General features: G+C 35.2%; 1 protein-coding gene across 1 annotated transcript in view; it reads right to left on the bottom strand.

Annotated features, from left to right (window-relative positions):
- Window positions 1-26,896, bottom strand: part of TMEM123 (transmembrane protein 123) — a 73,982-nt gene that overhangs the window by 6,416 nt on the left and 40,670 nt on the right. The window contains exon 3 of the mRNA XM_074302316.1: window positions 604-903. Within this exon, the coding sequence (XP_074158417.1) occupies window positions 604-903 (300 nt within the window). The remainder of the gene's footprint in view (window positions 1-603; window positions 904-26,896) is intronic.

Genomic DNA, 26,896 nt, shown 5'->3' with positions numbered 1-26,896 from the left:
GGCCTTCAACACTTGCTAGTTGCTAGTGTGATCCTTGGTCAGTCACTTATTTTAACCTTGTTTGCCTCAGTTTCTTCATCAGCAAAAGGAGCTGGAGGGGAAAAAAAAAGGCAAACTACTCCAGCATTTTTGCTGAAAAAATCTCTAATGAGAGACTCTACCAGCCTGGAATCTTTGATATTCTCATGTATACTTTTATTGAATGTTATTAAATAAATTGTTTAAGGGAAAACATCACCTGATGACCTTCTCTTTCCTCATCTATATAAGGAAAGTGGTGGATGATAAGGCGTTCACAAATACAATCTCCCTTGTGAAGACCCATCAAGAGTCAGAAATGACTCAAAATGATAATAAAACAAAAATCTTGCCCGAGATGTGACATGGCCACTCAGGACTCGAAGCTTCCCCACTTTACCTCATTCTGTTTTTTTCAATCTGGATCTTCCATTTCCCCTTAGAGAGCTTTTAGCCCTTGCTGCAATTCTGAACCCATGAGTTCAACTGACCTAGCTAGCATCCTCAGCTTCCCCGGCCTGTGCCCTTCTGTCCTGGGCAGGCCAGACTGCGGAAAAGCGGTTTCAGCCCAGGTGAGGGTCATACCTGTGGTCAGTGCAGCAGTGGTTGTCACTGTACTGTTGCTGGTGGTAGAAGCTGATGACTTTGAGGCACTGTGGTCTGTGGTGGTGTGAGGGGCGCTCCTTGTTGTTGTTGGAGGTGTTGTGCTGTTCCTCTCTGGGGTGGATGACCTGGTTGTTACCTGAGGGGCTTCGGTAGTATTGTTGGGAGGGGCTGACGTGATGGCAGAAGGTAGAATGGTCACAGGTTTGAGGGTGGAAGAGGTCAGGTTTGGCTGCACCATTGTGTCATTGGCAGTATTTACAATTTTGGTCTGGTTGGTGCCTTTCATTAATAGGAAACAAAAAAAAGTCATTAAGGAGAGTTAGGAAAATAAGCACTCATTTCACTTGAAAATTCCTTCATTTTCCTACTAGTGAGTTATAATTAGCATAATTGAGAAAGGGACATTCAATAATATGAAATACAACCAATCTATAAAGTCAGAAAGCTGAGGGTCTAGTCCTGGCTCCTAATTTTGGATCACTCACAGCCTTTCTAAACCTTACTCTTCTCATTCTCAGCTGTAAAATGTTAATATTTGTGCCATACAGCTCTCAGAAGTATGAAAATCAAATGAGAACATGCATCATAAAAGCGCTTCTGGAAATAAGATATATACATATATTCATATCATTATTATTCACCATTTACTGAAACTAAGTTTAAGAGAGTAATAAGCAAAGTGAAGCAGATTCATATCTCTAAAGAAAAAGCTAGGTGGTTTCAGTGTATAAAGCATCAGGAAACCTTGAGTTCAAATCCAGCCTCAGATGCTTACAAGTTGTATAACCCAGGGCAAGTCACTTAACTTGTTTGCCTCAGTTTTATTATGTGTAAAATGGGGATAATGATAGCCCTACCTTCTAGGATTGTTTTGAGGATTAAATGAAATACTAATGAGATAATAAAATGCTTAATACAGGGCCTACCACATGGTAAATGCTGTATAATGTTACCAATTTTTATTGACTGTGGAATACTTATCAAAGTGCATCAGCAAAGGAGGTGGAAAAGGCTTCTTTGAACAATAAAAACTGGATATAAAACTACTTCCACCTATAGTTAGTATGTGGCTTTTCATCTTTTAAAAAAAAAATTAAAAGAGGAAAAAAGCCTGACAGAAAGCTAGAGGTTAATCCTGCCCTATACTTAAAATGAAGAGCAAATTGATCATAAAAGAAACGGAGTTTAATTTAATGTGAAAGCTTTTTTTGTTGTTGTTTTTCCTTATGTATACAAATGCCCATTCTATTTCTTTGTTAAGTTCAGGATAAAAACAAAAAATTAATTTTATAAAGGTATGTGAACTTGTAAGGCCCAGAATTAGGAGGATCTGAGTTAAAATCCAGCTGTTGTCCTAGGAAATCAATTTGTCTGGCTCAGTTTCCACAACCATAAAATGAAGATAATCAGAGCATCTACCTCCAGAGTTGTTGATACAAATCAAAAGTATTTGTAAAGCGCTTAACTGGGTAAATTTTTTGTTTCCTTCCTTCACTTAGTGTCTCACACAGGAAGTAGTAAAACTGCTAAGGGGAACCTTTCTACAAGTGTGTGATCCCATTCCTTCTGGGATTTTTTCAGCAAATTGCCTCTTCTATCATCCACCCTCTAGTCTCCCACTAATCTTCAATCTCTCCCAGAACACTGTTTCTTTGTTGACTACAAACAAGTCTATGTTTCCCCCATCCTCATAAAACCTTCACTTGATCTGTTCATCCCTAACAAGTTATCATCCTAGATATCTTCTCCCTTTAGGAGTTAAACTCCTTGAGACAATCAGTGCTTCCACTTTCTCAACTCTTTGTAGTCTGGCTCCCATCCCCCTTATTCAAATAAAACAATTCTCTCCAATGGCCTTTGATGGTCAAATTCAAAGGCCTTTTCTTGATCTTCATCCTTCTTGACATCACTATAAGATTTGATATTTTAAATAACCTTCTTCTCCTTAATAGCCTCTTCTTTCCAGGTTTCCACATCAGAGTTCTTATTTTCCTTCTACCTATACGACCACTTTCTTTGATTTTCATCCAGGTCATTCTGCTGCCCCATAGGCTCTACTCTAGCCCCCTTTCCATTCTTCCTTTTTACTATTTCACTTAGTAGTCTCATCAGTCCCTATGGATCCAACTAACATCTCTATGCTGATGATTTTCATTTTTATTTGTACAATCCTAAATTTTCTACTGATTTCTATCTTGCATTTTCAACTTCTGAATAGGGATCTTAACTTGAATCCCATATACATAAACTCAGCATATCCAAAATTTTAGTAGTATTTTATTTTTCCAAATACATGTAAAGACAGTTTTCAACATTCAGCTTTGCAAAACCTTGTATTCCAAATTGTTCTCCCTCTCCTCCCCCCACCTACTTGTCCAAGACAGCAAGTAAATATGTGCAATTCTTCTAAATATATTTCTAAATTCATCATGCTGTGGAAAAAAACAAAAACAAAAACAAAGCAACAGGTCAAAAGGAAAAAAAAAAAACAACAGGCAAAGAAACCAAAAAAAATAATGGTGAAAATATTATGCTTTGATCCATTCACTTTCTACAATTCTCTCTGGATGTGGATAGCACTTTCCATCACAATTGTTTTGAATCACATTGTTAAAAAGAGCCAAGTCTATCACAATTATCACATAATCTCGTTGTTACTGCGCATGATGTTCTCTTGGTTCAGTTCACTTCACTCAGCATCAGTACATATGTCTTTTCAGGCTTTTTTGAAATCAGTCTGCTGATTCTTTCTTATAGAACAATAATATTCTATTACATTCATGTACCACAACTTATTCAGCCATTCTCCAATTGATGGGCATCCACTCAGTTTCCAGTTTCTAGCCACTACGAAGAGGGCTGCCACAAACATTTTTGCACATGTGGGGCTTTTCCCCTCCTTTAAGATCTCTTTGGGATACAGGACCAGTAAAAACATTGCTGGATCAAAGGGTATACAGAGTTTTAAAGTCCTTTGAGCATAGTTCCAAATTGTTCTCCAGAACGGTTGGATCGGTTTACAATCCTGCCAACAATTTATTAGTGTCCTAGTTTTCCCTCATCCCCTCCAACATGTATCATCATATTTTCTTGTCATCTAAGCCAATCTAGGAGGTGGGAAGTTAGTTACTTCAGAGTTGTCATCTTTGCATTTCGCTAATTAATAGTGATTAGGAACATTTTTTTCATATGACTAGAAACAGCTCTAATTTTTTCATCTGAAAATTGTCGTTTGACCATTTATCAATTAGAGAATGGCTTGAATTCTTATAAATTTGAGTCAATTTTCCATATATTTTAGAAATGAGGTCTTTATCAGAAATACTGCCTGTAATAATTGTTTTCCAGTTTTCTTTTTCCCTTCTAATCTTGACTGCATTGCTTTTGAGTGTGCAGAAACTTTGTAATTTAATGTAATCAAAATTATGATTTTCATTTTATAATGTTCTCCAGTTCATCTTTGGCCATAAATTTTTCCCTTCTCCACAGATCTGAGAAGTAGACTGTCTCTTTTTCTCTTAATTTTCTTACAGTATTACCTTTCATGTCTAAATTATAAACCCATTTTTGAACTTATCTTGATATAGTGTTAGTATTGGTCAATGCCTAATTTCTGCCACACTATTTTCCAGTTTTCCTGGCAATTTTTGTCAAAATAGTGAGTTCTTATTCTAGAAACTATATTACTATGATCATTTTCCATTGTATATTGTGAACCTAACCTATTCTACTGATCCACTATTCTATTTTTTAATATCATATGGTTTTGATGACAGCTGCTTTATAATATAGTTTTAGACCTGCTACAGATAGGCTACCTTAATTTACATTTTTTCTCAATTAAGTCCCTTGAAATTCTTGATCTTCTGTTTTCCAGATGAATTGTGTTATTATTTTTTTCTACCTCTATAATGTGATTTTTTGGCACCTTGATTGGTATGGCACTGGATAAATAGATTAATTTAGGTAGAATTGTCATTTTTATTATATTAGCTTAGCCTACTCACAAGCATTTGATATTCTTCCAATTGTTTAGCTCTAACTTTATTTGTGTGAAAAGTGTTTTGTAATTGTATTCATAAAAGTTCCTGGCTTTCTCTTAGCAGGTAGATTCTGAAATATTTTAGAGTATCTACAGTTATTTTATAAATGGGACTTATCTTTCTATCTCTTGCTAAGTTTTTTTTTTTTTTTTTTTTTTGGTAACACATAGAAATGCTGTTGATTTATGTAGGTTTATTTTATGTCCTGCAACTTTGCTAAAGGTGTCAACTGCTTCCAGTAGATTTTAGTTGATTCTCTAAATACATCATCATATCATCTGCAAAGATGACAGTTTTATTTCCTCATTACCTACTCTAATTCCAATACTATATAAACTATTCAGAAAAAAATAGCAAAGGAAGGAGTTCTGTCAAATTCATTTTATGACACAGATAATGGGCAACTTTGTTTTACCCTTTATGTTATTGGAAATGCTTCTAGCTTCTCCCTATTACATATAATGCTTGCTGATAGTTTTAGATAGATGCTATTTATTTTAAGGACAACTCCATTTATACTTATGCTCTCTGGTGTTTTTTACTAGGAATAGGTGTTGTATTTAATCATGTGATTTCTGTTAATTTAGTTATTAATGTGGTCACTTATGTTGATAGTTTTCCTGATACTGAACCAGCCCTGCATTCCTGTTATAAATCCCATTAGGTAAGCTGTAATATCCTGGTGATAAATTGCTGTAATCTCTTTGCTAATATTTTATTTAAGCTTTTCGCATTAATATTCATTAGGGAAATTGTTCTACAATTTTCTTTCTGTCTTTCCTGGTTTAAGTATCAGTATCATATCTGTGTCATAAAATGAATTTGACAGAACTCCTTCCTTTGCTATTTTTTTTCTGAATAGTTTATATAGTATTGGAATTAATTATTCTTTAAATATCTGTAAATAAAAACTTCTAAAATTTGCAAATTTGTAATTAATTATTCTTTAAATATTTGTAAATCCAAACTGGCCTTGGGTTGTTTTTTGGGGAGTTCATTAATAGTTCAATTTCATTTTCTAAAATGGAACTATTTAAGTAATTTATTTCCTCATCTCTTAATCCAGGCAAACTATATTTTTGAATATATATATTCATCCATTTCATTTAGATTATTAGACTTATGGGCTTACAGTTGGGTAAAATATCTCCTAATTATTGTTTAATTTCATCTTCATTGGTGTTAAGTTCACCCTTTTCCTTCTTTAACCAAATTAACCAAAGCTTTATCTATTTTGTTTTTTTTTTAATAAAACCCACTATTTTTGTTTACTAGTTCAATAATTTCCTTACTTTCAATTTTATTAATCTCTCCTTCGATTTTCAGAATTTCTAATTTGATATTTAATTGGAGCTTTTTAAGTTGCATTCCCAGCTCACTGATCTTTTTCTTTATTTTATTAATCAGCATGTCCAAAATTTTACTCATTATCTTTTCTCTAAACCCTCCCCCTTTCCTAACTTCTTTATTATTGTTCAGGGCACCATTACTCATTCTCTTTCACCCTGCTCCTTCCAAAAACTTGCAATTCTATTTGCTAATCATTTCCTGTCTATTCTACCTTCAAACTATCTCTTGTACATGGTCCCTTCTCTTCTTTGAGACTGCTACTATTCTAGGCCATGCCCTCATCAATTCAAACCTCAACTATTGAAATAGCTTTCTGGTTGGTCTCTTTGTTCGAAGTCTCCTTCCAGGCCATCGTCTGCTTAGCTGCCAAATTAATATTCTTAAGGCACAAATCTAACCATGTTAACCTTCATCCCCAGTACTCCAATGAATTCCAATGTCTGTCTATTGTCTCCAGATTAAATATAAAATCATTGGTTTGGCTTTTAAAACCCTTCATAACAATCATAGTTTCCTCTTACTATTCCATTCTTACACTTTACCCTCCTCTTCTATGACCTAGTGATTCTGGCCTTGTTGCTGTTTCTTGCACAAGACAATCTATATCCTGTTATTCATTTTCATTGGCTTTCCCCCATGTCTGGAATGTCTTTCCTCCTCATCTCTACCATCTGGTTTCCTTTAAGTCAAAGATGAAATCCCACTTTTTTTTTAATTGAAGTTTTTTATTTTCAAAACATTTGCAAGGACAATTTTTTCAATATTTGACCCTTGAAAAATCTTGTGTTCCAATTCCCCCCCCTTTCACCTAGATGGCATGAAATTCAACATATGTTAAACACGGTAAAAATATATGTTAAATCCAAAATAGGCATACATATTTATACAATTACCTTGCTGCACAAGAAAAATCAGATCAAAAAAAAAAGAGAGAAAGAAAATAAAATTCAAGCCAACCACAACAAAAAGAGTGAGTATGTTAATATTGTGATCTACCCTCAGTTTCCACAGTCCTCTCTCTGGGTGCAGATGGCTCTCTTCATCACAAGATCATTGGAACTGGCCCAAATCATCTTATTATTGAAAAGAGCCACGTCCATCAGAATTGATCATTGTATAATCTTGCTGTTGCCATGTACAATATTCTCCTGGTTCTTCTCACTTCATTTAGTATCAGTTCATGGAAGTCTCTCCCAGCCTCTCTAAAATCATTCTGCTGATCATTTTTTATAGACTGATATTCCATAATATTCATATACCATAACTTATTCAGCCATTATCCAACTGATGGGCATGCACTCAGTTTCCAGTTTCTAGCTACTACAAAAACATTTTTGCACATGTGGGTCCCTTTCCCTTCTTTAAGATCTCTTTGGGATATAAGCCCAATAGAAACACTGTTGGATCAAAGTTTGATCCAACATCCAAATCCAAAGATTGATAACTTTTTGAGCATAGTTCCAAATTGCTCTCCAGAATGGCTGGATCCATTCACAGTTCCACCAACAATGTATCAGTGTCCCAGCCTTCCCACATCCCCTTCAACATTTGTTATCTTTTCCTGTCATCTTAGCCAATCTGAGAGACGTGTAGTGGTATCTCAGAGTCCTAATTTTCCCACATCCCCTTCAACATTTGTTATCTCCAATTTATCCTGTCGGTATTTCTTCTTCTTCTTCTTCTTCTTGAAGAACCTTCTTCTTCTTCTTCTTCTTCTTCTTCTTCTTCTTCTTCTTCTTCTTCTTCTTCTTCTTCTTCTTCTTCTTCTTCTTCTTCTTCTTCTTCTTCTTCTTCTTCTTCTTCTTCTTCTTCTTCTTCTTCTTCTTCTTCTTCTTCTTCTTCTTCTTCTTCTTCTTCTTCTTCTTCTTCTTCTTCTTCTTCTTCTTCTTCTTCTTCTCTTTTTTTTTTTTTTTTGAGAGGCAGTTGGGGTTAAGTGACTTGCCCAGGGTCACACAGCTATGTAGAGTTATTTGTATGCTGTCATTGATATTACATTAAGAGCTCCTTGGAAACTGGGACTATTTTTATATTTCTTTATATAACCTCCCCTTATAACCCCCCTTAAACTACCCATTTAATATAGCGCCTGACACATAAATGCTTATTGACTTGACTGTTAAGGAATGTCTCCTGAGCTTTTCTTTTTGAATTGACATATTTTCCAAAAATACTGGACATAGAGCATGCAGAAGGCCCTGATTGTGTCAAGGATGAAACTTACCTGAACTGACACCCCAAGGTGGACTCCCTGGGTGTTCCTGAGAGGCAAGAGAGGCGCCAGCCAGTCTGTGCCAGGTTAGAATAATGCTTGTGAAGTTGGGGCCCTTTGCAAATAAATGTCCCTCCTATTACGTAGTCTAGCAGTTCCCAAGTAAAGAATACTTTTGCCTTGCTCCTCCCCTATGGGAAGGGTTCCTGCCCCTTTCATCTCCCATGCCATGTTTATTCCTATTTTCTCCTCCTCCTCATGCTGTATTGCCATAAATATACAAACTTCAGTGAGAACTATGAATTCTTTGGTTTCCACGGGCATATTCATTTCTCTTTTAATAAACCTGGTTTTCACATAAGTCTTATGATGCTGTGATTGACTTAAGAGTATAGTGCTGTTGTTGAGTTGTGTCTCTGTGACCTCACATAGGCTAAATTTCTTGGTAAAAAATACAGGAGTGGTTTGCCATTTCTTTCTCCAGTTCATTTTACAGGTGAGGAAGCATCTTTATATTACCAACTAAAATGATCAGGAAGAGATTAAAAAGAAAAAAATCCACTTAAATTATATTTGGGAGTCCACTTCCCAAGATCTAGACAGAAGAACTATCTTCAGGTAAAAAGAAGGACTAATCATCCAGTAAATAGGGTTAAATGACTTGCCCAGGGTCAGATGGCAATTAAATGTCTGAGGTCAGATTTATATTCAGGAAAATGAGTCTTCCTGACTCCAAACTTGGTGCTCTACCCACTGTACTACCTATAATAAGCCTGTTCTTTTCTTTAGGAGTCTGGTATTTTCCTCCTAATAAAGTCTGTTTTTCTCAAAGGAGCTGCCAACTATGAGTACTTGTGTGCCCTTCCTTATGAATGCATGCAATGCAAGCTTTCTTTCTCATTAAAGATTCTATGGCCTGTGAAAGGAATTTCAGGCAGTAGCGAGCACGTGAGTTTGGTATTTCTTTGGCTGAGGGTTGCTTTTTTCCAAGTGTTTCCTGAAATGGAATCTTAGGTGGAGAGAGAAGCAATAGAGTATTGTAGAAAAAAACAAAACAAAAAATGAATGGATTAAGAGTCAGAAGACCTTTGTTCTTCTCCTTCTGTTTTTACTAAATACCTATGAAATCTGGTCAAATCACATCTACATATCCAGGTCTCATTTTCTTTACCTGTAAAAATGAGGACGGTGGTGTTTAAATAAATGGTCTTCAAAGTTCCTTTCAGATCTGACACACTATACAATGAAAAAAATTATTTTAGTATCAGAAGTAGATGTTGGATAATTTTATTATTGGTCTCATTCTTTTTAATTTTTAATTATAGCTATTTTATAGCAAGAATAGTCATTTGCTGTAAAATAGGTGTGGCAGGTTTGGACATCATTGTTAAAAATCATTCACATTTATATAGCATTTTATTAGCTTTACAAAAGGATTTCCTCTATGCTGCTCATTTAAAATTATAAGGCACCTTGTGAACTGACAGCAGGCAAGGATACAACATTCCTTGTTACCCTCTCCAAAACAACTATTCCTTTCACCCAGGTTCACCAAATCAAGATGTGGTATACTCTTTTCTTCTCAGTCCTAGTTTCCTGGACTCAGTTTTATGTAAAATCTTTTTCAAGAAGCTTAGCAATGGAGAGATGGGAAGATAACTAGATAGAATAAATGGCTCATGAGAAATTTTTTTTTTAAAAGACTGGAGGGATCTTCCTTTACATATTATGTAGATAGATAGGAAAGGAGCTAGTAGAAAGGGAGAAGATGGACCAAAGGCCTAGAAAGTGGCAGCAAACAAGGTATTCTTATAACTGAAGCCAGAGTATATGTGGGAGGGAAATTTTAATGAATGGAAAAGCATTAGAAGCATCACAATTTGAGTTGTATTATTATGTTTTTTTATGCTAGTTTGGCTTACACATGAGCAACTAATATTTTTCCAGTTATTTAGATCTGTCTTTGAGCAAATAATGTTTTATTATTGAATTCATATAATCTCTTTGTCTATGTCTTGGGAAGCAGACCCCCAAATATAATTTAAATGGATTTTCTCTTTTTAATCTTTTCCTGCTAATTTTAATTAGAAATATAAAGAAATGCTGATGATATGTGTCGATTTATTTTATATTCTGCAACTTTGTTGAAGTTGTAAATTGTTAAGACTAGTTTTTTAATTGACTCTCTAGCCACCTCTAAATGAGATTCTCTGTGTGAGCCATCCTATCTTATGCAAAAAAAGGAATAATTTTGTTTTCTCTTTGTCTGTTTACTCCTTTAATTTCCTTTTCTTGTCTTACTGTTATAACTAGCATTTTAGCATTACTGAATAATAATGGTGATGATGGACATCCTTGCTTTATTCCTGATCTTATTGAAAAGATTTCTAGTATTTCTCTATTTCAGATGAAGTTGCTTTTTGGTTATATATAGTACTTAAATTAATCTTCCAGTTTTATGTACTTTTTAAAAAAAGATATTGAATATATACTTTGTCAAAAACCTTTTTTGAAACTACTGATCAAATAATGATTTGTAATTATTGTTGATTTTTTACATTTTCCTTAATATTGAATTAGCTCTACATTCCTGGTATAAATAAAATCTAGTCATAATAAATAGTTTTTGTGATATGTTGCAGTAGTCTCCTTGCTAATCTTAAAAACTGTACATCAATATTCACTAGGGATATTTATGGCTCATTGTTTTCTTTCTCTGCTTTGAGACCATATTTGTCTTATAAAAGGAATGTCATGTGATACTTTCTATTTTTTTTCAAATAGTTTACATAATATGTTGGAATTGCTCTTTAAATGTTTGATAAAACTTGCTTGTAGATACATCTAATTCTTTTCTCTTTTCTCTTTTGGTTTCTCTTATGGCTTGTTTGATGTCTTTTTCTTCTTCTTCTATTTTTACTGAGTCCTCTATTTCTTGTTCTGTTAATTTATACTTTTTTTTTTATTTTTGCAGCTTATATATACATAAAATTCGTATCAGTTTTATTAGCATATAATGAGAAAAAAGTTCCTGATAATTAAAAAAATTCTTCATTTGTTGTAATTTACTTTTTTTTTTTTTTTTTTTTTTTTTTTGATACTGACAATCTGGGTTTCTTCTTTAAAAACAAAAAACAAAAAACACCCCAGCTCTGCCCCTCCCACTCTATATACCAGATTTTTTTTTTTAAAGTAGCATAGCATTGTAAACAAAGCAGATGCCCATTGAATGGGGAATGGCTAAAGCAACTGTGGTGCATTAATGTACTGGAATATTATTGTGTTGAGAGAAAAAGGAATATGAATGAAGCACAGGAAGACTTATGTGAATTGATACAAAGCAAAGTAAGTACAATCGAAAATGATATACACAATGACTACAAAATATATGTAAAGAATTATAATCTATACCTGTAAAGAACTATAAGTATAATAATATAACATGAAAAGAATTACAAATGATCAAAACCGAATGATGTTAAATTATAAATAGCCAACCCTGGCTCCAAAAAGGAGATATGAGACTGTCTCCCATCCTCCTTTGCAACAGCAGTAAACTGTAGGTATGGAACACTATGAATATAATATCAAATTTGGTCACTGTTGGTTAGTCCTGCTAATGGATGTTTTTCCTTTTTGATTTTTTATTATGAGGGATAGTCGTCAGAAGAAAAGGGAGAATGTTGTGTCATTTATAGAGATCATGAGCATGGATGTTCTCATCCAAACAAGTGGTAAAAAAAAATTAATGAAAGTCACAAGGACAAGATTATACCCCAAAGTTCTACTAATAGATAGATATTCCTTTAAGTTAAGTTCTTTAAGGTTCCTCAACTGCTACCTAGCCTTAATCACCAAATGTATCACCAAATGTCAAAGTTGAAGACCTTAGCTTAAAAAGGCCAAGGTTTCTCATTGCATCCTGTGGTCCTGATGTCTATCTGGCCACTGGACCCAGGTGCTGGGGCGGGGTACGAGAAGGGAGGCAATTGACCTTGCCCAGCCTCCCTCACTTAAATCCAATTCACTGGCATGTCATGGCATCTCTCCCTGATGTCATGGTCCTGTTTGAGAACGAAGGACAAATAACAAGGTGATCATGAAATGCTGTCAAATAAACTTGCTAACTCGTGTCCTCTCTCCTACAGCACATTCTTACTCTGCCAGTATTTCTGCACTATTATCACCTACACCCCAAAGGAATTAGGATGAATAGTTAATATTTATACTATGCTTACGATGTGCCAGGCATTGTCTATGTACACATATAATTAATATTTGTTGAAATGCATTGAATATTTAAGTTGAAAGCAGAGCAGACAGCTCTGCTCCTATTGCCTATAAGGACAAAGGCTGTGGAGACTACTTTTATTTGCCACTTTTAAAAGGAGGAATCTGATTCTCTGAATTCAGCTGCTAGGATATATGAAAACTATAGGCACTCAAACCCATTCCATCCCCAAATGCAAAGGTTTCCAAATTAACTCAGCTCCTCATGGTTGTTCTTAATGCACTGATTTTTCTCAACACTGGAGAAAAGGATACCTAATACTCTGTTCATATCCATTGGCATTAGAAAATTTACGAACACATTGGGAATCTCTGATTATTACAAACTCATCAGGGTTTTTACGTGTAATAATATCTGCCAAATTACCTCAGTGCCACACATCCCTCTAAACAATCTGGGTGAGTGGGCAAACAAGATAAAATTAGCTGTCTGTCTCTGGCATGATGGTTGGCAGGACATATATGTAGGTGTATAAATAGAAAGATTATTTTTATAGGTTTCACCCACATCCTGATATCTGAGGAAGTGAAATACTTTGTCAACAGGCAGCTCCATGGGGATTTCATAATATACTACTTTTGACATTGGAGAGTTTTTACTTGTAAAATCACCTTTGACTACAACAGGCTGCAAATTTCTCCAAATCAGAAATTCTCCAGGTGGAAGAATAGTTACTATTAAAAAAAAAAAAAAAAAAAAAAAAAAAAAAAAGAACAATGCCTGGGGAAACCACCATTTTTAAACTTACATAACATGTTTGGACAAAAATCTAGTTCAATCTTCTTATTTTAGAGATGGGGAAGCCAAGACCAAAGTAGGTAAGTCAGGTTAAAAAAAACCCAGCAGAATGTGAACTTAGGGTTTCTAACTCCCAAACCAGGACATAATCCCCCTGTATCACATAGACTCTTTGCTACTTTTATTTAGAGGAAAAATAATTTTCTTCCTGATCAAAAGTATGCTACCTAACAAAACAAAAATTTCAAGGATATTATACTTTATATTTGAAGTTGCTTGCCCAGTCTGGGGGGCAAGAGGGCAGGGGATGGGTAGGGAGGTTATGGCTACAAACTATTCAACTGGATTTGCCATTTATATGGGGCAGAATTTTCAGGAACTGAGAATTTTTCCTTTCTTGCCCTTTTTAAGAATTGCTTTCTGAGGAAAGCATCTGTCACTTAAAGTTTGACTGAAATTTTTCATATATCTATGTTCTATGTATGTTCCTATATTATTATTTAGTTTTCTGTGAATGCTTTGAGGGGATTTATACATGGGTCTAGTTTTTTCTGTGGGCAAACTTGGGAACAATATTAATGTCTTTATACAACTTGTACCACAGACCCTCAAAAAGATAATTTCATTTGTAAGGTTAATCCCTTGCTGGTTATTTTGAGCTTTGTTCACCTTACACTAGGTGGTATTTCCAAATTTATTTTTAATTGAATTCAACTATGTAAGATTTCAATAGATAGGCTTCCTGTTCAAATCAGTTTTTCCCATCTTAAAAAAACAAGTTATGAATCTGTCAGTAGTTTTCACTCTTGTTCCATTTTTTTTTCTATTCAGAAATACTCTAATATAAATACAGGGCTAAAATATGCTATGGAGGTAACTGTCACTTAGGAAAATAATAGATGATCCTTATTCAAGCTGCTAGTACTAAACTATGTAACTATGTGTTAATCATATTTATTCAACTACCAACTTGGGAAAGTTAGTGTCTCCTTTTTTTCCCCTTTTTAAATGAATTTCTTTGTTGCATAATAAATGATAGCCATGAGAAGACACAATTCTTTGTATCTTATTCAAAGTACAGAAAGATCTTTGCAGAGTAAGAGAAGGAATTTAATGCTACTTTTCAGTATTCCTAGGGAACACAAACTCATTTCTCCCTCAGTAAGAAAAAAATTACTTCTGAGATGGTATAGAAATTTACAATAAGAAAAATAAGAGTTTGTAACAGACTAATATTAGGGATGCAAATGAAAATGATCAAAATATATTAATTGTCTAATTAAGAGCTGGATGAATGCTGGTAGTTTCCTCTAGATTGAGACTACAAAAATGATAGGAACAACTATTTGGCTGTAAACTCTTACTGCTTCCCCAGATCAGTCATACCTTCATCTCCCACTACAAAATGACAGGAAATCAAGAGTTAACCTCCCAGGCTCAGCAGCCGAAGGCAGGCTGGGTGGGGCTCCCCCAAGCACAGAGCAATTGTCAGATGATCCAGAGAGGGAAGAGAGCTGGAAGAAAGCCAAAGAGAGACAGAGATAGGAGATGGAGAGCACACAGAATTTTTAAATCTGTTTTTGAAGGGGTTTGAGAGAGCTGGTCAGGGGTATAGATAACTGAGACGTAGAGTTGCAAATTAACTCAGGCATCTTATCATTCAACTGGTACCTGCACAAATAATCCTCTGCAACAACAGAGAGGTAGTGATCCAGCTTCTGCTTGAAGACTTTTAGTAACAGGGAATTCATTACTCAGGAGATGGCCAATTACACTTTGGAAAAGCTCTAACAGTGAAAAAATTTTTCAGTTTGTGGAACCAAAATCTACCTATCTGAAATTTCCACTGTTTCTAGATTATGCTTTTTGGATTCAAGCAAAGCAAAGCGTATCCCTCCTGCCAACTGATATGATAGCCCTTTAAATTTTTAAAGACAGATAATAGGTTTTTTTTCCCTTCCCCTCAATCTTTTCTTCTCTAAGTTAAACATTCCCAGTTCTAACAACTAATCATTGAATGGTAGCTGGTCTTGCTCTAAAAACTCTCTATCTTACTAATGATATTAGAGAATTAGAGATATATTTTCAGACATGATCATTGTATTGATTTGTTTTACTTAACTGTACTTATTTGTTACAATCAAAGGTTTATTGTAAGGAGGGACAAGGCATGGAAAATGTGTTATAAAAAGAAAAAACATTAATCTTTCTTTCTTTTTTTTTTTAAGAACCAAATAATTTAATAGTGCATCCCAGAATTTTGGCAGGAACTGAAACTGACCTCTCCCCTTTTAGAAAAGTAATATATTTGCAATCTCTATACAGAGTTTGTCATTTTTCCAGTTTTCTAGAAAATTAATCACAGCAGGTCAGCCATCATATCTGCATGTTCTGTCATTATCCTGGGATATAAAAAAACCAGGCCTGGTAAAAGACACTAACTGAGAATAGCCAAGTTTTCTAACCAATGAAAATGATGTGAAGAATCAAGAATGAAAGCCCTACCAAATTTAGGGGAAAAGACTGAACATAGCCAAGTGCTTACAAATATGTGGGGAAAGGAGAGAGCTGCTATTTACTGATACTTTTTTAATGGAAAGTGGCACCTTCTGGTCATGCTCTTTCTTGCCTCTTAAAATCCTAAGTTGCCAGAAATCAGGACCCAGATATTCAATAAGTGACTTGTACCTCTTTACAGCAGCCAACTGTGCCATTACACAGCCAAAATGGATAGGACCACCAGAGTATGTCATGAGCCTTCAAATAAAGCATCACAGCCTCCATGTGGAAGTAGCTTTATGGGTATTACAGTCAATGGGCACAATGGTCACTCAGCTGGAACACCAGGTAATTACCAGTGAGCAATGGGAGCCTACTGACCAGGAGAATGAGGATGGTATAGAAAACTCTTGGCCACAGAATGATCTGTGACAATTGACTCAAATCATTACATTAGAATGGGAGTTGGGGGGGGGAGGTATATGGTGGTTATCTGTAGCTACTTTTCAGTTTCATCATTGTTTTCCATACAAAACATCTCTAACTATACTGGCAATGCTAGTGATTTGTGTTGGTCATATGGGTCTTAAAAGTAAGGTCTTTAAAAAAGACAAATCTACAGACATTTGATAAAAAGCCCTTTTTTATGTATTTTTTTTTTTTTTTGATGAGGCATTTGGGTTTTGCCCAGAGTCACATAGCTAGTAAGAGTTAAGTGCCTGAGGCCATAAATTTAACTAATTTAGACCCTTCTGACTACAGGGTCGCTGCTCTATCCCCTGTGCCATCTAGCTACTCCTATGAGTATAAAATATATCAAGAAAGAGAGAAATAGAATGACATTATGGGTCGCTGGCTGAAGAGTTGGCTCAGAAAGACCTAGCTTCATGTCCTGCTCTGATACGGACTTTGTAATCTTCAGTAACTTCATGCCCAAGCAGCTTTCTAAATTAGAGATACATTGCTGGCCTGCATTAGTAAAGATGTGAATCTATACCAGCAATTCTCTGCACCTTATGAAATCATATACACAGGATCACGATTTCCCGCTTCCCTGTCCGCCTCCAAAAGATACTCTCATCACTAAAGTATTCCTGTGATCTCTTCATTGTGTCCAGGTGGTGCAAGGCTACCAAAGCAAAGGACAAACTCTAGAAGGTCTTACCAAATAGCAAAGTCTTTTTATAGGCCCAGAGATGGATTGGACATCTTTCTTCCAAAGACCAAAATTGCTAAGTGGGGACAGGTTAATCACCATGTAAATGAGCACCAACTAATAGGAATTTTTGTTTTATTGGTGAAGGGATTAATCACAAGGATTTTTTTTTCCTGCTGTTAAATTAGTCACCTTTAAAAGAATTTCCTTAGTTAAGATGGTCGTTATCACTGAAAAAAAAAAAAGAAAAAAAGGAAGGCAGAAAAGAAGGAAGAAGACAGGCAGAAAAGAAAAAAATGCAGGAACCAAAGAAGAAAGGAATCACAAATTCTTGCTGTATATAGAAATAATCAGGAAATTCTGATCAGGTCAGAATAACATATTTCTGAATTTTCTTAAATTCCTTCCTACTTACTACAAAGTAATTCTGTTCTTTGGACATCTAGATGGTATAATAGATAAGACTGCAGGACCTGAAGCCAAGAAATCTCATTTTCCTGTGTTCAAATCTGGCCTCAAATACTTATTGGCTGCGTCACCCTGGGCAAGTCACTTCACCATTTGCCTTGGTTCCCTCATCTATAAAATGAGCTGGAAAATGAAAAGGTAAACTCCAATATCTTTGCCAAGAAAACACTACATGGGATCACACAAAGGAATTCATATATTATTGAAACTAGACAATAAGTTTTTGCTCTTGATATTCTATTAAAGAGCTTATAAGGTCAATACTAAAAATCCTACTACTGATAGGTAGAATTGGTTAAAAATATAAATATAAATACAGGGGGGGGCAGCTAGTTGGTGCAGTGGTTAGAGCATCAGCCCTGAAGTCAGGAGGATCTGAGTTCAAATGTGACCTCAGACATTTAACACTTCTTATCTGGGTGACCCCAAATGCATCAACAACAAAAAATTATATATATAAGTATTTTTCATTCTCCACTGTTGTTATTAATATCATATAAACAAAAGCACTTTAAAGGATCATGATCAGAAAATCAAGAGGGGGTTATTTCCACCTGTGTGTATAGCTGAATAGTCAAATGTGGATAAAACTGTTTTGCCTTGTATAAACATGTATGTGAATATTTTGTCTCAATGAATGCAAACTCTTTGAAGGTAGGGTTTATTTCATTTTTCTTTGTACCCTAGTGGCTAATAGAGTACCTGGCACATAGCATAGCTTGTTCAATCAATAAACATTTATTAAACACCCCTTAGGTGCTATGTACTAACAGCACTATGCGAAGTACTTGGGATACAAAAAGAGGCAAAACAGAGTCAAGGAGCTTACAATTTAATGAGAGAGACAATATGCAAACAAATATATGCAAAGCAAAGTATAGGATAAATAGGAAATAATTAACATTGGGAAAGCTTTCATCATTGTATTTTGTCTAACATGATCTACCAAACAACTCCACTCATTCCAATTTATCCTATGTGATTCTCCCCCAGATCCTCATACTCATATATTCTGAAGGCTTTCCTTGTTTTTTCTTGAGATCACAAGGATATCAAAAGAAAAAAAATCATATGGGCTATATCAGCTGGTTAAATTTTTTTTTATATGTAATTGACCTTTTTTTTTTTTTTTAATAATATTATCCCTTGTATTCATTTTTCCAAATTATCCCCTCCCTCTCTCCACTCCCTCACCCCATGACAGGTAATCCCATACATTTTACATGTGTTACAATATAACCTAGATACAATATATGTGTGTAAATACCATTTTCTTGTTGCACATTAAGTATTAGCTTCCGAAGGTATAAGTAACCTGGGTAGATAGACAGTAGTGCTAACAATTTACATTCACTTCCCAGTGTTCCTTCTCTGGGTGTAGTTATTTCTGTCCATCATTGATCAACTGGAAGTGAGTTGGATCTTCTTTATGTTGAAGATATCCACTTCCATCAGAATACATCCTCATACAGCATTGAAAAGTACATCAGCTGGCTAAATTTTAACATTTCATAGTTCATCTCAGGAATCAATGTTGTTCAGATAAAAATAAATTTTCTACAAGAAGAGACTTCTAATTCCAAAAATATTCTAAAACATGGCAAGGTCCCCCTCTTACCAATTTCACTTAAGCATTTCAACATTTAGGTTTATAGTAGTTTTATTCTTGCCATTTTGGAATCTAAAGAAAGTCTATACCAGCTGCAACAAACACTTAATATTGCTTAATCTTGTATTTCTTTTAAAAATGGGATCTTTAAAAAAAAAGATCTTTTTTTTAATCCTATAATTTTTTGCTTAAGTCAAAATTATTCAACTAGAAAGGAAATAATTACCAAAATTAAGATTTTTGTCACTATCACTTTACAAGGAAGAAAAAAAGCAAGAAAATGAAGTCTAAATATCATTATAACTCGACTTATCCACAATTCAGATGAAAAGATCTATCTGTATTACAACAGATTCTGCTGACATGCTCCAGAGGGATTTGTCTTCAAATCATATCTTTTTAAATAGAATCTAAGGGCATGAAAAAGGACAGAAAAAGAAGTAGGTACAATTTTGAATAAAATTGTTTATCTCAATTTTCTATCCATTATGAGGTCATCATTTTAAAGTACAATCTTGGGTCTTTTTACTAAAATTTCAAAATAGAAAAAAATACTACTTAACATATATATATATATATGTATATACACACACACATACATACATGTTTTAAATTACCAAATCTGATAGTGTTTTCTATTGTATCCACTTGACCTCCTTGTTGTATTTGACATTGCTGACTATCTTTCTCTTACATACTCTCTCTTTCCTGGGTTTCTTTGACATTCTTCAGAACAGTTAGATGGAGCGGCACATAGTCTAGTGTCAAGAAGGATAGAGTTCACATATAGCCTCAGACTAACTGTGTAACCCTGAACAAATCACTTAGCCTCTGTCTGCCTCAGTTTCCTCAGCTGAAAAAGGGGGATAATATTACTAATATTTGTAAAGCATTGACATAGTTTCTAGCATGTAAATCCTTCCTTCCTTCTCCTATTTGGCTGATTATTCCTTAAAGGTCTCTTGTTGGTTCATTAGCCATTATTATATCCCCTAACTGTGGATAGTTTCCTAGGGCCCTCTTTTCTATTACCTCCTCACTCTCCTGGTGACTTCATCGATTCCCATGGGCTTAATTATTATCTCTATGTAAATGACACACAAAGCTAAATATCCGGCCCTCATTTCTTCCAAGTTTCAGTTCCATATCATCAATTGTCTACTGAACATTTCAAAGTGGATATCCAATAGACATGTCCAACTCAACATACCCATAAGAGAACTCATTTGTCCTTCACCAAAAACTTAATCTCCTTTCCAAATATCCTATTTCTGTTAAAGCATCTTCCCAGTCTCCCAAGTTTATTGTCATTTCCTAACTCCTCACTCTCTCTCACAATACATATTCCAATCAGTTATTGAGTCTAGCTTTTATTGTTGTTGCTTAGCCTTCATAAAATGCTTGTATCCAGCCCCTTTTCTAGATTCAGCCAGCCACTACCTTGCTTCAGGCACTCAACATCTCTTGTCATCCTCTACTTGCCTGCTCTCTGAATTACTTTTTTGTTCTCAAATCTCTTCCCACTATAATCCATTCTCCAAATGTTGGCAAAGTGATTTTCCTTAAGCATCAAGTGAACCCTGTCATTCACTTATCTCAATAATCTCCAGGAGGCTCCATATTGTCTCTCCAATCAAACATAACTCCTCTTTGTCTTTTATTATTCTTTATAAACTGGCTCCAATCTACATTTCAATTATTCCTTCCTTTTCAGAGATGTCTCAGGGTAGGCTGACCTGTTGGTTCAGTATGAAGAAAAGAGTATAAAATATGACAGATAGTAGTATTAAACTCAAATAGAAATGGTTCCTTATAGGTTGCATATGATTTCTAAACCCACAAATTAATATTACCTATGTTGTATTTTATATATATATATATATATATATATATATACTTTAATCTGGTTCTGCGGCACCAGGAATTTTGCAGGAATAACTACAAGGGCCTTGAACTTGATACCTAAATTGCAGATCATCTAACAGTTAATAGAGGAAGTTTACTTAACCAAGCCATGGAAAGGTTATTTATCAAAGATAATAGCATTGATTCAACTGGGCACAGCTTCTCTCCCTCTGAATTGGCCACAGTAGGACATTTTGCAAGCCTGAGGCAAGTGACCTTCACTGCTAGTGTGTGAAAGCTTTTCTAGCCAGGCCATCAGGGAATAAGACAATTAAGCTTTAGTTCCCTGGACCAATTAAGAATTCAAATTTTAATTCCCTCTCCAGCCTCTTACAAATCCACACCTGTTGGCTCTCAGCAGTACTAATATCATCCCTAGGACTCTTCCTCTGTCCCCTCTCCCCCGAGGAAACGACTCCATCCTGTCTGGAACTTGTATATCATGTGAAGACTCTGTCTCACTGCTCATTCTCCACTAACTGCACGGTCCACCTTCACAAAGATTGGCTTAGCCTTCTTGCAAGAGATGATAACCTACCTGACCTCATTCCTCAATGATTAATATGTTCCTATCTCCTTATACCTTTTACATCTCAGTAATTCTGAACCTTCTGTCATTATACAAAACCTGTTCTTCTTTCTTCACTGGCTCCCACCTTTTTCCCATCCTCCTCAATCTGACCCTGACAGCATCCCTTTCTAAAAATACTCACTCTTAGTTGGAAATATAAGATATAAAAATAAAAAAGTGTTAATTAAAAAATTAATCCTTTCTCAAACCTCCCCTAGCTGTCCCTCTCAGCTGAGAATCTTGGTTCCTTCTCCCCATCCACCTTATCTCATATCACTTAGATACTTTACCCACTATCTCCTTCATTCCTGTCTTACCTTAAGAAGTTCTCCTTCTCACCAAGACAAACCTCTTTACATGAACAATGATCACATCCCATCTCCAGCAGAGTATCTTCTCTATCAGTTCTACTATCTCATTAATTTAGACTATTGGCTGCTTCCTAGATGCCTACAACATGCCTGTGTCTTTCTCATCCTCAAAAATACTTCCCTTCAGTCATCCATCCTTACCAGCTATTGTTCTATGTCTCTTCGGGGCTAAAATTCTTGAGAAAGCCATAATAACTGGCACCCCACTTCTTTTCCTTTCCTTTTCTTAGTAATGTTTTAGTCTGATTCATTACTCAATTCAAGCTGCTCTCTCCAAAGTTACCAGTGACCTGAAATGACAAATCTAATCTTAATTCTCATCCTTCTCTGACATTGACAATCATCCTTTTCATCATACTCTCATCTCTAATTTCCCTTGATACTGGTCTCTCCGGGTTCTCTTCCTACTACTCAGATTGCTCCTTAGTTTTCTTTGTTGGATTTTCCTTCCGCTCTTTCCCAGTAACAGTGGGTACTCTTTTATCTTAGGTTCTCTTCTCCTTCTATACTATTTCATTTGGTGATCTCATCAGCTCTTAAACATACAATTATCATCTCTATGAAGAAGATTTTCAGGTCTATTTATCCAGTCTACCTTTTTTCCCCCTTGGTTGAATGTAATACTTTTTAAAAATAATAATAATCTTTGTTTTCAACATTCACCTTTGTAAAACCTTCTGTTTCAAATTTTTTTTCCTTCTCTTCCACCTCCTCCCCCAGACAGCAAGTAATCCAATATATGTTAAAACATGTGCAATTCTCCTATAATATTCCCACAATTATCATGTTGCACAAGAAAAATCAGATCAAAAAGGAAAAAAAATTAGAAGAAAAGAAAAACAAGCAAACAACAACAAAAAAGGTAAAAACTATGTTATGATTCGTATTCAGTCGCTATGGTCCTCTTTCTGGATGCAGATGGCTCTGACTATCACAAGTCTATTGGAATTGGCCAATTGTTAAAATTGTTGAAAAGAACCAAGTCCATTACAGTTGATCATTGTATAATCTTCTTGTTGCTATGTACAATGTTCTCTTGGTTCTACTTACTTCACTCAGCATCAGTTCAGAAACTAGTCTCTCCAGGTCTCTCTGAAATCATCCTGCTGATCGCTTCTTATAGAACAATAATATTCCATAATATTCATATACATTGCACATGTAGGTCCTTTCCCTTCTTTTATGATCTCTTTGGGATACAGGCCCAGTAGAGACACTACTGGATCAAAAGGTATGCAGAGATTGATAGCCTTCTGGGCATAGTTCCAAATTGCTCCCCAGAATGGTTAGGTAAGTCCCCAACTCCACCAATAATGCATTAGTGTCCAAGTTTTCCCACATCCCCTCTAGCATTTGTCATTATCTTTTCCTTAGCCAATCCATGAGATATGTAATGGTACCTCAGAGTTGTCTTTTTTCTGCATTTCTCTGATCAACAGTGATTTAAAGCATCTTTTCATATGAATAGAAATGGTTTTAATTTTTTCATCTGAATATTGTTCATATTCTTTGACCATTTATCAATTGGAGAATGTCCTGTATTCTTATAAATTTTAATCAATTCTCTATATATTTTAGAAACAAAGCCTTTATCAGAATCTTTGAATATACATTTTCCCCTATTTTTCTGCTTCCCTTCTAATCTTGTCTGCCTTGGTTCTGTTTGTACAAAACCTTTTTAAGTTATCAAAATTATCCATTTTGCATTTCATAATGTACTCTAGTTCTTCTTTGGCCATAAATTCCTTCCTTCTCCATAAAACTGAGAGGTAGACTATCTTTCTAACTTCCCTTCTGAACCTGTGTCTTTTATCTCCAACTGCCTAATGGGACATCTTAAATTTGGTATTTTAAAACTCAACATGTTCAAAAGTAGACTCAATATCTTTCCTCTAAACTCTCCCCTCTTCCTAACTATTCTGTCATGGACAGCAGCAGCATCCTGCAACTTAGTTGTTATTCTTGATCCCTTAAATTCTATCACCTCCCTCCCCATATTCAATCAGTTGCCAAGTCCTGTCTCTTTTACCTTTGCAACATCCTTCATATACAGTTCTTGCTCTCCTTCGACAATTCTACCACTATGAGGATTTCAACAAATCCAATCTGGATACTGAAATTTTAACTAATATCCTTGGTCCAAACTCTCGATTCTAGTTTATCTTCCATTCAGCAAATTAAATGGTATTCTTAAAACTCAGATTTGATTATTCCATTCCCCTATTCAATAAACTCCAGTGGCTCCTTATTATCTCCAGAATCAAATATAAAATTCTCCATCTGGCTTTCAAAAGCCTTTCATACTCTGGCCCTTTCCTACCTTTTTGGGATTCTGATAACTTACTCCCTTCCACATGATCCACTATGATGCAGTGACACTGGCTTTCCCTTGCACAATATCAGTCCACATCTACTGACATTTCCAATGGCTGTTTCCCTCTACATTTTTCTCCTAGTTTTCCAGGCTTCTTCAAGGCCAAGCTAAAATATTCCCTTCTGCAAGAGGTCTTTCCTAGTCCATCTAATGATTAATATTAAGACTATCTCCATTTAGAGGCAGCTAGGTGGCACAGTGGATAGAGCACCAGCCCTAAATTCAGGAGGACCTGAGTTCAAATATGATCTGACACAACACTTCCTAGCTGTGTGACCCTGGGCAAGTCACTTAACCCCAGCGGGGGGGGGGGGGGGGGAAGACTATCTCCATTTCATTCTATGTATCTTGTTTGTACTTAGTTCTTTTATGTTATCTCCTCCATTATACTATAAGCTCCTATAGGAAAAGGACTGTCTTTCGCCTTTCTTTGTATAATCAGAATTTAGCACAGTGGTTAGCAAATATATAAATATACAAATTTCTTCACATATATATATCTAATAGTAGCTGGGGGGGAGGAGGAAAAAAGTCACATGATAACTTTATTATACATTTAAAAGAAATAGCAAATTGTATATAATAGATTTGTAGTTTTAGGTACAATCATCTGTTTTCTCCTTTTCTTCTAAATTATGGAAATATTTGTTTTATTTCTTAAATTCAGAATAAAATAAATAAAAATTTTAAAATAAGCCTGCTTGGGAAGATATTGCTCCCACAACATTCTCCTTCTTGCCCTCTAAAATCCAAACAAACTGGTCTTCTCTCTGTTCTTCACACTCAATATTTTATCCAATTCCATTTACCTGGACCATCTCCAGTGCCTGGAATGTACTTCTTCCCTATCTCTACCTCATTACATCCTCCCTTCTAATTGCAGCTTAAGCATCATCTTCCAAGAATCATTTCTTGATCCCTCCAATTACTGTCTTCCCTCACTACCTTGTCTTTACTCTTTCTCCATCCACACAACATACCTCTATATAGTATTCTTGGATGGAATGTAAGCTTCTTGAGAAGGATTGGTAGGCATTAAAATGCTTGCTGATTTATATAAATACAGGTTTGTCATTATCAAGGACAAATTAAACAAATTATAGTCTGTGTTGGATACAACTTTACCTAAAGGGTTTAGTTTCACAGACTTTTGTCTTTTCCTCTCTCTCCATCTCTGCTTCTTTCTGGTACTAACTGGATTGAACCTTCTTAGTTCTTTAAATATTTAGGGACTTTAAAAGGCCCCAGGAAATAGCATAGGGCTTGAGAAACCAGAAATTGGAAAGAGATTTTATTTTGCCTCTAACTCTCAACAGAAACAGAGGAGCAAGATGTAAAGATTAAGCCACATGACTTGACCCGATGTGGTGAAAATAGTTTGTGGTGAAACTATATATTAAATTTCCATCCTCTTTGGTGCTCTTTTTTCTCACAGGCTGGTCACAACCTTCATCATCTCTTTTTTCCTCTATTTCTTGGCAATAAGTTACTCCAGTATCCCCTCACTCCTTTCTGCTGTTCTGCCCACGAGACTCTATATCAAGGTAAGTGCAATGGAGTCCTAGGGTAGTGATCTATAAAAATTTAATTCCACCCTCTTTAGAAGGGAGCAAGTGTGCATCTGCATCTTTATAGGTACTGGTAAAAGATTATATTTTGAATTCACAGTAGTGCAAGTTGAAGAGGTACTTTGTTTGCTATTGGTGAGTCAGGATGCAAATCCCAGATCTGATATTTCCACTTTATGGGATATTAGCCAAGACAAACTCCTCTGAGCCTTGGTTTCTGTCTGCAAAATGAAGGTTTGGATTAGATGCTCTTCCAGGTGCAAATTTAATTTTAGGGATCTTTGTTCGGGTCAGTGAGAAAGAAGAATTTCTACACCTCTCAACTATAAGTTAATGAAGGGGTCTTGCAAGGGGATGAGGGGAGAGAGAGATTAGACCAGGAAAGGTAGGTGACACAGACATTAAGGTTTACAAAATGCCTTACATCTGTTTTCTCAATGGACCTTCACAACAATCTTGTGAGGTACAGAATAAAAGTACTCTAGAATCACAAGAGTTGGAAGAGACCTGAGATTTAGAGTCAGAAGAACAGACTTCAGAGGGGAAAAATATATGTGAATTACCATCACTGAACAGCCACATGGTGTCCATAAGCTGGAGTATTGTAATACAAGAAAGAGTGATTATGTTGGCACAAAATCCCCTCTAAAATAACCAGCTTCTCAAGTTCAGAACAAAAAAAATCCCCAAAGAGGTGGAGATAGAATTTTATTAAAAAAAAAATCACTACCCCCCAAATCCCTGAATACTGAAATGTTTATTCACTGGGTGATAGCATAAAAAACTTTTAAGGATTTAGTATCAAATACATGAAAGAAAAAAAAAATCAACTTTTGTAGTTACTAAAAACAAATGTTTTTCCGCTATATTAAAGATAGAGTCTCATAAATGAAATCAAAATAAAAGCAATTTGTATAGTCAGAAACAATTTATCTATTCTTAATTTGTTTATTACAAACTCCTGGAAATCCTGTGTTTTCTGCAGCAGAACATAATAAACATAATTACAACTCTACTAGATTTGTTTCATTCTGCTAAAAGGAATATTAACATTAAAGATAGAGGCTTTTTCAATTTTAATATTTATTATGGTATCAAACAAAAGTCTTTGATCTTTTGT

This window comes from Sminthopsis crassicaudata, chromosome 3 (genome assembly GCF_048593235.1).
Source record: "Sminthopsis crassicaudata isolate SCR6 chromosome 3, ASM4859323v1, whole genome shotgun sequence".
NCBI lineage: Eukaryota > Metazoa > Chordata > Mammalia > Dasyuromorphia > Dasyuridae > Sminthopsis > Sminthopsis crassicaudata.
This window is presented reverse-complemented; position numbering and strand designations above follow the sequence as displayed.